This window comes from Lissotriton helveticus, chromosome 1_1 (assembly GCF_964261635.1).
Source record: "Lissotriton helveticus chromosome 1_1, aLisHel1.1, whole genome shotgun sequence".
NCBI lineage: Eukaryota > Metazoa > Chordata > Amphibia > Caudata > Salamandridae > Lissotriton > Lissotriton helveticus.
The window spans coordinates 683,783,292-683,797,233 of record NC_136057.1 but is presented as its reverse complement, the minus strand read 5'-3'; the positions used below and the strand labels follow the sequence as shown (position 1 = coordinate 683,797,233).

At 39.8% G+C, this 13,942-nt stretch overlaps 1 protein-coding gene across 3 annotated transcripts in view; it reads left to right on the top strand.

The window, feature by feature from the left end:
• The window catches only part of PRPF18 (pre-mRNA processing factor 18), a 297,642-nt gene that overhangs the window by 69,816 nt on the left and 213,884 nt on the right, over positions 1 to 13,942 (top strand). For 2 of the 3 annotated variants that reach the window (XM_078674214.1, XM_078674213.1), the window contains exon 2: positions 1,005 to 1,082. Coding sequence is in view for 2 of the 3 variants with exons in the window: in XM_078674213.1 (XP_078530339.1) it covers positions 1,005 to 1,082 (78 nt within the window). In the remaining variant the exon portion in view is untranslated. Of the gene's footprint in view, positions 1 to 1,004; positions 1,083 to 1,213; positions 1,241 to 13,942 lie in introns of all 3 variants that reach the window. The other variant, XM_078674212.1, reaches the window with a different exon arrangement.

The following is a 13,942-nucleotide window of genomic DNA, read 5'->3' as shown; positions in this document are numbered from 1 at the left end:
TAATAATGTCACATTTGCTTGGAGTAATCATTATCATGAACGTTTAGTGCATAAGTAAGTGAATAGCAACAAGCAAATTGCAGGTGTCGATTATAGGTTTATAACTAAATTCTACAGGGTGGTGATCCATTAGCTGCAATATAATTGGCAGGTATTCGGAGGTTGTAGGAAGAGGTCTGTACGGTTTCTTGAGTGTAACAGTTCGTACACCCCCACCTTTGTATGTTCATTGTGAACATTTTGCAGCATATCTCTCTGGGTCAAATTAATAAATGACATAGGAGCAGTCTCAAAGTATGTGGTGGGCATTGACCGCTGTTGATTGTACATATAACAAAGCATGGTTTAGTAGAATGAATTTGGATAACATTCAATTGGATTTACCAGGGTTTTTACCATATAATTTAGGCACAGGGATCCTATTATCACATGCAGTTGTTTTCGTGTTCAGTCTATGAAAAAATTTTTCTCTGTCTCACACGTTGCGGTTTCAGCTAGATCTGTTTAAAAAAAATCTAATTTCTCTAGAAGTCTAATAAAACGCTATTATACTTTTCAAAATGCAGGTTCCTGCTTTGAATTTATGCTATGCTATCACTTGAAATTTTGCAAGCTATCCTTGGTTGGTCTGCCATTCTTTTGCTCAGTGCCTAACGAGGGTTCACATAGATGCTTGCACATTTATGAGCTGTTGTTAGTGAATTGCCTCATGCAGAGTTCGACCTCTAGCACTTGTGAAATGTAAAAGTGAGTACGCCAGCATCGGCGAGGAGAACCAAGGTTGCACCTGGAAGAAGCTACAACAAACAATCCAAAAGAAACCTCAGCTAAATATCGGTAATTCTCGGATTTCTCACTAAAGCTAAAAGATGTAATAAATTGGCAACGTTTTCTGTATAAAGCACTGTACTTGAATAAGAGCAGAATAAAGGTAGTGCAAATTTACTTCACTTAAACTGTAAATGTGTCCTTCTCAGACAACTTATAATTTACTTTTTTTTTAGGAAAACAAAAAATACTTCAAACGCAGTGAGCTTGCAAGAAAAGATGAAGAGGCATACTTCGAGAGGTGTGGTCTCAAGGTAACGGATTACCATACCGTTTAGCTTATGGTTAATATGTCAGAATTCTGAGTTCACATCTGGGTATTTATATGCTGCTCTTATTCTAACCAAAGTTTTTTTGTCTAATGTGTTAACGTGCTTTACATCAGCCTGTTAAAGAGAAGCCAGCTGCAAAGGTATGATCCTGAAAAGCTGTTGTAAGAGGCACTTGCATGGTTTGCTCTTTTTTCGTTTTACATTTTTTGCTGGGGTCATCCCATTTTCTGTAAAAGGCAAAGACTCTTTGAAAACATTTTGTTGTGCTTTTTTAAAAAATAATTATTTTCTCATGAAAAGCATGAAGTGGCTTGAGAACGAACCTTAATATATTTCTGAATGGCACGTTCGTTTTACTGCATGAACACTGGATATGAACAAGTCCAACAAATGTAAATACAAATAGAAGGTTTGTGGTGTCACAATTTGGAAAATCTGGATTGGATAGTGTATCAAGCTTCAATGATTTAACATGTGTATAATTTAAAACAACAAGGATAGAAATGTCCTTGTGTAAAATATCAGTGCTATATTCGTTGTTAAAACACTTCCTTATTTTCTCATTTATGTTTTAATGTTTTTGTCCAGTGTTTCACATTGCATGCTGCAGACATTGTATGATACCAATTTTATTGGAAAAAAGCATTGAATTTGGTTTTGAAAGCGGAAGTAAAATATTTTATAATTTTACTTCAAATGTTGATGACTAATTAATTAAATGTTACACAGCTAGTTAAATACTTGCAATATTTGTAAAATACCTACCTAATTTTGTAGCTTTTTGGATGTTTCTCGATTTTTCTCTGTATTGGAATTCTGGTAGAAAACTTTGAAGTGTGCAGTCTCATAAGAATTCAGGTATTTATTGATGTAAGACAAGACATTTCAGACCTTGTGTCATAGATATTCAAGTATCCCCATATGGATTAAGTTTAAGCGATCCATGGCTCATACCTCTCATGCGTTGCTGAGAATGCCCAGAACAATTTCTTTGCTTTCAATTCTACCTGCCAATAAGCACAAATATATGCATTTGAGAACAAGGCTGAATGTGTAGTGGATGGGCATTCTGGGTGGATTCTGTGTGTATCGATGTAGGGGTCTGATTCTCTCCATATGTATCTCTTATTAGATCGGTAGAACACAACAGAGAATTCCATGCATATTATTCTCTAGGCTAGTTTAGAGTTTAGCATGATGGTCCCAGAGGACATTGATAAATACAAGTATAGCATTTGCTAACTTAACACTTGTGGCCTAGAGCAGCAGTTCTTAATCTTTGGACTTCTGTAGACCCCCACTCATTCAATACCTGGATCCGGGGACCCCCACTTTTGTCATTATTTAATGCCGGGGACCTCCAGCCTAAGCAAGGTTTATTATTTGAGCTTCTAGACAATATACAAAAACAAGTATACACCATACAACTGATCAAATTTTTAAATTCACAATCCAATACAGACAACGTTTTTTTATTTTCAATTTTGCTTCTTATTTTCTATATACTTTATTAATTTAAATGTGTTTATTTTAATATTATTCAACTATGTAAAATAGTTATGGACCTCCTGAGTGAGCCTTGCGGACCACCAGGGGTCCTCAGACCACAGGTTAGGAAATAACCACTAGCCTAGAGCGTCTGATTGCCAAATGTTGCCAAAAGGTATGGGTCTTTAGTTTTGTTCTGAATCTCGAAGTTTTCATCTTATTTTAAGTTCAAAGGGATACTTCATACTCTCCTACCTTTAACACTTAGATTTATCCTCTTTATTTTGTGAAATTGCATGGCACTATAATGTGCAAGGATGGTAAAATGAACTTTATGGCACAGCTTATGCGTTTCCGTTTGTTGCACAAGTCTAACGTTCAAGTTTCGTTTGCAAGGTAAACCGTATTGAAAGGAATTCAAAATATGCACAGAGACTTCCAGTTGGTACCGACTTGACCGGTCCAAGTGTTGCTATACAAAGTTTATAGAAAAGCAAAGATGACACCAGAATAGTGTTAAGGCAGTAAGAATAAAAAATACATCTAAATTGAGAGGCAGGTCAATAAAGAGTTAGCAGAATAGAGGAAACTAGGTCAAATAGACTAACCAGAGACCCACAGATTCGTACGGGGCGCAGAGTGCTTACTAAACACACAAACGTAAAACTGCAATTGCTGGGCAAAAACGGATAGCCATGAAGGAATATACTGCTAATGACCGGTATTTGCAAAAGGAGATGTAGGGGCCTTAAAATTTACAGATTCGGTATATTTACCAAATCGGTAAAGTTACCGATTCGATAAAATACCGATTCTGTAAATTTACCGAATCGGTAAATCAATATGTAGGTGGCACTGAAAACAGTGCCACAGGCCCTTACCGATTCGTTATTTACCATGTAATACTATTGCATGGTAAATAACGAATACCTGTGTACATGCACATCTGTGCATGTACACCTGTGCCATGTGGCACACATACATGGCCTAAGGGCATGTGTGTGTGTCACACGGCACACAAGCCACAAACAGGGGTGCAACAGGGTGTCAAAGTGACACCCTGTCCCCCTTGGCAATTCGGTAATTTTACAGATTCTGTAATTACCGAATCGGTATTTGCCATTGAATCCTATGGGCTTCAAGGCCCATAAGAATCAATGACAAATACCGATTAGGTAATTACAGAATCGGTAAAGTTACCGAAAAATTACCTACATTAGATTTACCGATTCATGAATACCGAATCGGTAAAATTCTGTATTTATGAATCAGTAAATCTAATTTACCTACATCGGGCCCTAAGATTGGTAGTACAAAACAAAATGCAGCCATCAGTCTTAGAGGTATACCATGCCAGAGCAAACACGCATGCATGAATGAAAGAGCTACCTTCAGGAGCCAGCCAACACAGACTGCAGAACAAAATTCATGCAAATTGTGGGTGCAGATTGAACAATTTTCATTCCCGCTGTGTGTGGTAATTAGCAGGAGCACAGTTTGCACCAGATTCCTATTTGTACCCTTAGATTTGAGAGTAACATGCAATTAGTTCATAATGTCACCCACTCCAAGAATACGAAAAATAGAAATGCGTACAGCCTACTTGCAAATATCTGCATTTATTTCAGTATGTACCTGATGTGTGATTGTGTTTCAGGTGCAAACAGGAATTTTAACCCAACACAGAATTTGCACTCATTTGTAATCCGTGTTTTAGAATTTTTGTTCTGTGGGGACTGGGCCTTCTTTACAAGCTGAACTAAAAATATCCAGTATAGGTTGGCTAATCACTGGTGCCAAAACGTTCAATGAGGTTCTGCGGCACAGTTCCACTAGAGAAGAGGAACATAGCCGTCATTCTCTTGTGCTGTGTTTTGTTGTTCTGGTGTGACCATTCTATCCTGGTGGTAAGGTTACTGTAGGTCAATGTTGATGTTCCAGATTCAAGTGCAACATGATTTGTTTCTGTAAATTGTTTTTGCTTGGAAGCAAATCAATTAATTTAGGGTTTCTAAAGCATTTATGTTCGGATCTTGGTTTGTGTTTAGAAATCTGTACTCTAACTATATTGCATCCCCTGTCACATATGGGCACAGTCGGGTTTCTTAGAAATTATTTAATTATCTTTTTAGCAGTGGGCAGCCAAAGAACCCTCCTTCATCCTAACCTTCCAAGTCACAGTGAAAACAACAGCGTTATGTTTAATTTCTGTTTGAAGGACGAATACAAGTCATCTTTTTGGTCCACATGCGCATCCTTGACCAATAGAACTTCTCTCCTACTTTGGGTTTCTCTTATTCAGACCCTGACACGCTAGAACTGCTCCTTCTACAAGTGATATCCAAGTACAATGAACAGTTGACATTTAAATCTTTTCTTTTAGCCAACATAATTTAATTTACCGATTCTTTCTCCAGAGTTCACAAATAGGGTAATGGAAACTATTGCGTGACAGAGGGTGAAATATATTCTTTATTCTAAAGGTCAATTTTTTGTGATTTTCTTTGTGGTTTTGCAATTGTAAATTACTCCACAGTGCTACTTTGCTCATGCTACATTAGTTTGGCAATTAATTTATTTTTGTTTAAGCTCTTATGAGTTCATTTTGAATGAATGCCTAAATGGCAATGCTGTTCAGAAGTTTGCGTTTTTTTTTGTTGTTGCTGCAACGAGATGTAAACAAATGTAATATTCAGTTCATTGGCAGCTAATTTACTTTTTCCATAATAAAAGCTGGTTCTTAGAGATTGTGCTCTTACAATCCTTATCCTGATAAATTTGGACAGAAGTTCAATGATTATATTGTCACCACCACTAATTGAGAGTGAGAGGAAATTATTATAGGCTCGTTACACATCTGTTCACCATACACACCAAATACACTAGACTAAAACGATCCCTTTGGAGAATACTTATACGTTTTTCTTCTTAACGGAGAGTCCAAATTGTGCTATAGTTTGTTTACATTTCAGTGATCAGGACGCAAGACCCTCACCAATCGAAGTTGCAAGATTTGTAATTGGATCTGCTACTCTCCCAGCCAAGATGTTCAATTTTGCCTGTGTGGCCGCCAATGTAGGAGCTCTTGTCAGACATCTTTTTAAATTGTTAGCCAAATATAGGTGATTTTGATAAGTGCTATGTGGTGGGATCCAATCTGTGAACCGTTAAAATTGCCTGTAAACAAACTAATGATCTTTATTGGGTTTTCTTACAGTACTAGTAAAAAACGGTGCAGATAGTTGTTATTAAGTTGAGGGGGTTAATTATCATTCTCATCCATAGTTAGCATGTTCCAGTCATCGACTTAGAGCTCCATGCAAGATCAGCTGATTTCCAGCGGCATGTGATAAGCCTTTTGGCCAGCACCAGGCCCAGATCCAGGAATCTAGAGGTCGCCCTTTGGTCCTTCTGTCTAGAAAATATACCCGTTATGCAGGCCTCCCACGTGGACGGTAGAGGCCTGTCCATGCTGACTGTCAGTAAGCTAATTACACCGTGCCAATAACTCAGCAGTCTGAGACACTACCACAACATATGTAGTAGATCAGCATTTACCAGCTTACAGCGAAGACAGGATGTATCTGTTCTTTTGAAATATCTATTAATTTTATCTGGGGTCAAATAAGCTCTGTGGATTATAGAACATTGAATAAGCCTAAACTTGGCATTTCTAGGGATCTGCCCAGGGCTGTCTAACAACCCTTCCCATTCTTTCAGCGTGTAGGGTCTAGTCTGGTCTATCTCCCACTTATTGCGTATGGGCGTTAAGTCAGTGCCAGCATGCGAGCGGATGGAATCAGTGAACCATTTTGTTAGATGACGTCCCGTGCCCAGTACGTGAATATATTGCAATAAGAGATGTGTTGGGGGTTCCTCTGTGATATCACCCCATTGATGCTTCAAAGTGGCTATCCAGGAGGTGTGATTAAGAAATTGCCCCAGGGGGACGGAAACCTTCTTCCTCAGTGAAAGATCTCTTTATCCCTGATTAGTGTATAAAAATAGGGTTACAGATAATGTAACTGGCCAACACTAATATATCTCCAAATAAAAACATCTTGGGTGGTGCCAGATCATAATGGTGGGGATTTTATGAGGTTCTGTTTCAATTCATAGTCAATCCAAAACAATGTGCACATTTTCACAGCAAAAATCACACAGTTGGGCCACATACACTAGTGCCCCAAGTGTATGTGATTGTAGTACGGGTTCCTGACTTAGTCAAATGTATGTCATGGCTGTATGAAAGAGGAAGCCACGGTAATTCTGAAAGAGACCAATCTTGGGTATTGAGCCAATAAGGACTGCAATTGTTGTGCTAGAATACTATGCCATATTATTCCCTAGGTTACTTTAGTGTGCTGGCCCGAAAGGAAATTGTTAAATATGAGTATAACATTTGCCAGCTTAACAGCGGTGACCTAGAACATCTAGATGCCCAAATGTTTGCCTAAAGAGAGGAGTCTCAAGTTTTGTTCTTATCTTTGAGGTTTTCATCTTGTTCTGAGTTCAAAGGGATACTTTCATACCTGTAACATTTGTATTTTTCCTTTTTTTATTTAATCCATCTTCTGATAGAAAGTGGCTGCCTTCACTATTTGCAAGGGTTAGTATCTCGACCGCTGCCTCAGTAAAGTCTGCGGCAAGTGCTGCACTAGACAACCAATTTAATCTTAGGCATTCAGTCTTTACTTTGTTTTGGACATGTTGTGCCACATATGAGTATACACTGAATTCTAGTAGTCCGTGCTAATAAGCAGAATTGTTTTATTCACAGAAAGTTTGCACTATGTAAAAATGTAGCAGGTGAAATTCCTGGTAGGTAGGGTTCATAGTTTCTTTTTCTAACCAGTTAAGAAACCATAGTGTTATGAACAGGTTGTGGTAGTTTTTTTCTATTCGAGCTCTCTATCTGTCTTTCACCTCCTTTCATTCTTGTTTTTCTTCACATTTCCTTTCTGTCCTGCTTTCTATCTCCACTCACTTTCCTTCCTACCCTACATTCTCTTCTTCCTCTCCTTACTTCTTTATTTTCCTTGCTTCTTTCAAACTTTTGTGTCTCGTCCTGACCTTTTCTCTCGTCTATATCCTCAACTCTTTTCTTAGACAAGTAACATGGAAGGAACCAGTGTCACTTCACATATAAGTATGGAATAGACGTTTGTATAATGCATAATTTCCTAACTAACAAGGTTGGTCATATGCACCTGCTTCATATCTGTATGCAAACCAGAATAGTTGAAGACTTAGTTGGAGATTAACTGGATATGTAGTTGAGCGGCTTCTGTACCTGACCACAAATCGTGTGACAATTCACTGCGTCCTAGTTCCTCAAGTTGTAAATCGGTTTAATGTAATCTGTTAAGATGTATAGCTGACCAGTACTGCAGTGTTTAAACTTCCCTATGCTGATCACATCCTGTTTTCGGCTACCATTCTCAACTGAATCCCCCCAACCAATCTGTTCATGATGCAGTGTGTCATGTTTAAGATATTCCTTATAATTAAAGGTTCTAGAAAGCATTCTGCCGCTCCTTGGTGTCAGCTATACATCATGTACTTGAAATAAATAAAAATGTCTAATCAACAGACACCTTAAATTTGCTAGGTGAGCCAAGCTAATGTCTATAAAGTACTAAACTTGTTTAATCCCAACTGAGCCATGGTTGCTAAATAATCTGTCTATAGAAACTTTTCTGTTGCAGCTATTATAAATGGTATGTTTTTAAGTAAAATCAGCATTGCACAGATAGTTAGTTGACACCAGAACCAACCATCAGGGAAGACTCATGCATCTCTTCCATTTGTCCGAGAAGGGGGCTGTTCATATGGACCGGAAGGAGTTGGGTGTACCCTAAAGGTACTGCAGATGCTTTTCTGGCTGGACTTTTCTATTTCTGTCTAGATAGCAGAATAGTGCCCTCCTGAGGCCATTTTTCTTTTTGGGGGAGTGAAGGGGGGGGGGGGTATATTTGTAATGCACTGAATACCATCATGAAGTAGTCTTGAGTGCTTTGGGTAGTAATGCACATAAGAAGATTAACATTTCAGCCTTGATGGGTGAGGGCTATTGATCTGCCTTTTAAGGTGACTGCTTATGTAGCCCCTCATCCAGTAAGGCGAAGTTTGATTGCGTGGATTTAGAGGAATTTATAGTGTCCTGAGAGACCTATAATATACAAGGTAATAGCCTTTTTGCTTTCTTGCATTGCAAAAATTCTTTGTTGTGAGAAGGAGCCTAGGGATGTTATCATTGTCTGAATTGCCGTTAATACCTGCCGTTGCTGCAGGCTGCACACTGTTCAATGATTGCTGCATAAGGGCAAGACGTTGCAGAGTTCGATCTGGATTCATGCTGTCACAAATACACCAGTTGCTTCTTTTACCTGCCACCATAGACTAGCTGTTCCCAATTGCTTGACTTTTTCAGTTTGATATGATTCTGCCCTTTGCCCTTGAGCAGCCACTTAGCCTCTTAGGAAGAGTCAAGCCTTATCTATGATCCGTAAAAACTTAAAAAATAGATATCTGAAAATCCGAGCTTTCTGCCAAAGAGGTTTTACACAGAAGTTTTCTGTTTACAGAAGGTCATGTCTTTCATAGTAAATAGCAAACATAAATTGTTATTGCTCTGTTGAGCCTATTTGATCTAGGGTGTGTTTTTATCCATTTCTGTGGTAGTCCAGTGCAACCTGAAGTGACTAGTTTATTTTTTAGGTCGCGCCTAGGCAGCGCTTGCGCTGTCTCTTCGAGACATGCTGTATTCGGGTATGGACTTGAAGCTCCACCCTTCTTTTCAATTGGCTTATGTTACTGTCCTTTCTAAACGGTTGCTTTTGATTCCTGAATAGGCTTAGAAGTCCCTCCTTAGTACTGACTTTTCTTCCTTTTTTAACCTCCCATGAGGGCTTGCCCTCTTAAGTGTGCTGTTACTTGGTATGTTTTATTTGCAGTCTGTAAGTACTATTTTCTTTCATGGCTTTTTCCTGCTGTGCTGCAGGCAGGACATGCTCTCCCACAACTGTGTATTTTTTTTTAACCGCTTTTCTTTATGCATCGCTCGCCATCTTGAGGTTAACTAACAGATTTTTTAAAAACGCCGCAACATTGTAGTTTAACTTTAAATATTATTATTTTTTTCAATGCGCTCTGCAGATGTAACGTGTGACATGTGTCAGACTCTGGGTGTGGCGGTCGTTGATTTTTGTGATATATCTCTGACTCAAGGTTGGGCCGTTCGCTGTGACGTGATTCTGCCTCTCGCTGTGGGATTGAGGTAACACTGGGCTCTAACTGCACTTGCCCATGACATGCTTCTTGTCCTTACTGCTGTTGTGACTCAGCTTGTGGTGCTTCCTTGGCTGGCACTGTCGTCAAGCCTTCGTCTAGCTGTCCCGGCTGCAGTGGGCTCTGGCGTCTTTCGTCCACCTTGTGTCCCGGCGAGGGCGCAGCTCACACTGCTTTTCTACCACTTGTCCAGTCTCTCCCTTCAGCTTCTCGCCTACAATAACCACCGGGGTGGCAGGAAAACTGACGAAGAGCACTCGACATGGCTTAGCCATCTGTCTGCAGCCTCAAGACTGTAAGCAGCTAGTAATGTTAAGAATGCATTACTTTCCTCTGCCACTATCTTGTTTGTTTTTGTTTCAAGTAATACAAGTTGCGCTAAATCCGACAGCGTTTCATGCTTATTAAGCAGGTGGCGAAGGCTAGGTTGATAACCAGAGCAAAAGGTGGCTAATATAGTACAGCTTTCCAAGCTGTCCGTGCTATCCCATTAAATGCAAGGACATTCTGACAAGAACTTCTGATGCAATCTCAGGTGCAGGACCCATGACGAGCAGCTCTGCCCCCTCCCCCAGTTAGATGTACATCCACCCAGATGAACAGACTGCTGTAAAGCTGAACAGTGTATAGTGTATGCTGTGAAAGAGGCAGTTGGTGTAGTGGCTAAATGATTGTCTGTTCAAATCACTTTTTCACTACTGTGTTCCACAGTTGAGCGACGTGCGATATTGGACAAATCCATTGCCTCCTGTGCCTCGGTATAATCCATTTGGAATGTGAAAGTGCTTAGAATCTAGCTAGCCCATATATTTAGCCTTCCATACAAACCAACCATTCTCTAGGTGCTATGGAATACTGGCTTAATTTGTAAAATGGAGAAAGGTATCGCGCAGAGTTAACTGAACACTGGAGTCCACCCCAGCCTCTATTGTGTATTAGACCTTCACAGGTCTGCACGGTGAGTGAATTTTGTGACCACTAAACACTTGACCTCTGCAATCTTAATGGTGATTGTATTGAAAATGTTATTTTAAAAAAGCCATAATCGGAGAAAAGTCAGTGCTTCAGTTATCGTAATTCATAAAGTAATTTGCATTATTAAAGGGTTTAGAAACTGTGGTCGTCGTGGAAAGCTTCGCCGGACAAGATGGGTGGCTGATAAGTCTCTCCTTCCAGGCAAGGCAGTATGTGATCTCCAGCAAGAAGCCCCCGGCAGTTAAAGAGCGCCTCCCACCCTCACATTCCATTGCACAAGAAGAACCAGCAGCATTTGTGGCAGGGCACTTAAGAATCCTTTGAGCCAAACATTGACGTTGCCGCATTGATACCGGGTTTCAAACTTACAACAAACATGCACAGAAGTCCACACTCAAAGCGCATTCTTGTCCTTGTCCCAAGAGAACAGTAGACGTACTACAATAAAATATATTAAAGTACATGAAGGAGTTTGACGCCACCACTCTCTCTCACCTCTCAATTTTGGCTGAAAGAACTTGAGAACTGTCCTTTACAATAAAATTAGAGATACTCTTGAAAGCTGCAAAAAAAAATAATCTGGGAAAATATACTGGGGGCCATCTTGTTAGTATACTATTTTGCAGCTATATTACTTAACAGTAATATCACTGCACTGAGAGGCATTTATTAAAGGAGAACGTTTTTAAACCTGATTCCCCCCCCCCTCCCGATGAGAACAATGCCATTAGTGAATCTAGAGGCAAATTCGTTGTTATGTGCACCCTGTATGTGGCATAGATTCTTACAAGGAGCAACATTCTAGTTGTTTAAATCTGGCACATGAGAGATGCTTGAATAGCACACACCCTGAACTCCAGAATTTCAGAATGCTTAATTGCAATAAAGAGCAACCATTTGCAATACAATAGGTCTTGCATTACTGAAAGTTTGAGCTATTGGCTTAGCAAATAATAACGCAATGGCAATAACTCAAACTTTCAGTAATGCAAGACCTAATGCATTGCAAAGGCTTTCTATTTATTGCATTTAAGCACTCTGAAATATGTGAGTTCAGGGTGTGTGCTATTCATGCACCTCTCGTGGCAGATTTTTTTTGTTTCCAGTTAATCTATACTTGGATTACAAGACTCATCTAATCGTATAAAATGGCATATATCTACGCCACAGCTTTCCAAACTTTTGATGTTGGTGACACACGTTCTAGACATGCATCATTTCGCGACACGGTAAAGCAGTGTAGCGAGCGAGCCCGAACCACCTGAAGAAATTTTGAAAAAACAATGGGCAAATGGTGCATTATTTCACTAACGATTTTCACGATTCGCACTGTTAGCTAAACTGTGCTAGCAGGCTCACACTCACTCACAGGGCCAACTGAACTTACTAGTACCTATCCTCGATTAATCTGTGATCAAATCTCTGTGTACTCATTGCAGATGTTGCTCCATGTAACCCAAATATACTTTCTGCAGACGCTTTTGTCAGATACACAATCATTTCTTGGTAGCATCGTCCTTCAGATGAATGCTCCTTAAGATCAAGGCTTGATGAGTCAAATACAGAATTTCACCCTTTTTTGTCACTATTTCTGAAATTGTACATATTGGGTAAATCATTTAGTCGTTTTTGACTGCGATAGTTTCTGCATTCTAATCTGAGCGTCTCATTGAAGTAAATTGTGTGATCTTGGGAAATCCCTTCGGGCCCCTTTATAATGTTTTCTCATATGTAAGCTGCGGTTATGTGCACAAAAAACTGACCTGCAGGAAGAAATGCTACTGATTCACAGAATCAGGATGAGTGGACATTTCCACCCACAGACTGGATTTACTTCAGCAGTCGATCTGTTAGTTTCACAGACTGTCAGTTGTAGTATGCAATTGAGCCGTCAAGAGGAAGGACGAGCCACATGCTCAGCTGATGCGTGAGCTGGTAATTAAACTGCGGCTGCACTTCTTTCTGTTAGCCTTCGCTCGCAGTGCTCACCTTGAGGAAACGAAGAAAATAAAGAGTCCGGTTTTTCTGCTGCTTTCCTCGGGAGAAAGTGTCTCTCATATTCGTTGAAATGTCACTCATCGTAACCCTGAAATTCTCATCGCACATGGCAATCTGAAACCTTGGCAGCATTGCATCATTAGGCGACACACCCACACATGGCAGGCGACACAGTACTGTGTCCCGACACAGAGTTTGGAAAGCTCTGATCTACGCCAATAAAAAAAATTCTAAAATATAAGTTGAACAAAATATTGTAACAATCAAACAATTTTATTATCCGTGTTTACAGTATCACTACAATTGAAATCTTGATCAATATGATTATGTGAATATGCCGCACAGTCAAATCTCTTCTTTACTATCGAGTAGCAGATGTTCCAATAATTTGAGTATCTGGCCAATTACAGTTATTTGTAGTGGTTCAACCTTCACCAGACTTCCACAACTGCTCAAACTGGCAGGCGATTGAAGCAAATTCTTATTAGTTACTGTAGTGAAGGAAGAGAGCCACATAGTGCTTATACATTTTCTCGTCTCAGTTGCATAAGTCCTTGTGGACCAACATATATTGGAAATATGTAGGAGTGGATGTGAGGCATTACTGATGGTTGGATTGGATCAAATCTGTTGTTGTAGGTGGAGTCAATAAATTGGAATTGTCTGCTGACTCTTCCAACCGTATGGTTCCTTGAGATATACTTGCGGGTCAGCTCTGTAGCCGGTTCTGTTCAGTGTTTAAATGTACCCATTAGCCCAGATGAGCAAGCTCTATCAACATCTAATTTAGATGTATGCAGCTCATACTCTGTTTATTGTCCTGGAAAATGGGCTAGAATGTCTAGCTGGCATTGCTGTGGCCCTCATTACAAGGTTGCCAAAATTTGCAGTGCAGATACCGGAGGAGTGGAAATAAGTTTACTGGCTGGTAGCTGCCCTGCAAAGTTTGGCCATTACAATTTATCCCCGAAATGGAGAACTGCTAACACTTAGATAAACTAGATGTTTTACTGTGCAGTTTTGTTTTCTTTTAGAGTGTGGTGAGCATTGAATGCTTCCTTCAGGTTGGCGCTGTAGTTGGGATGGGCCTG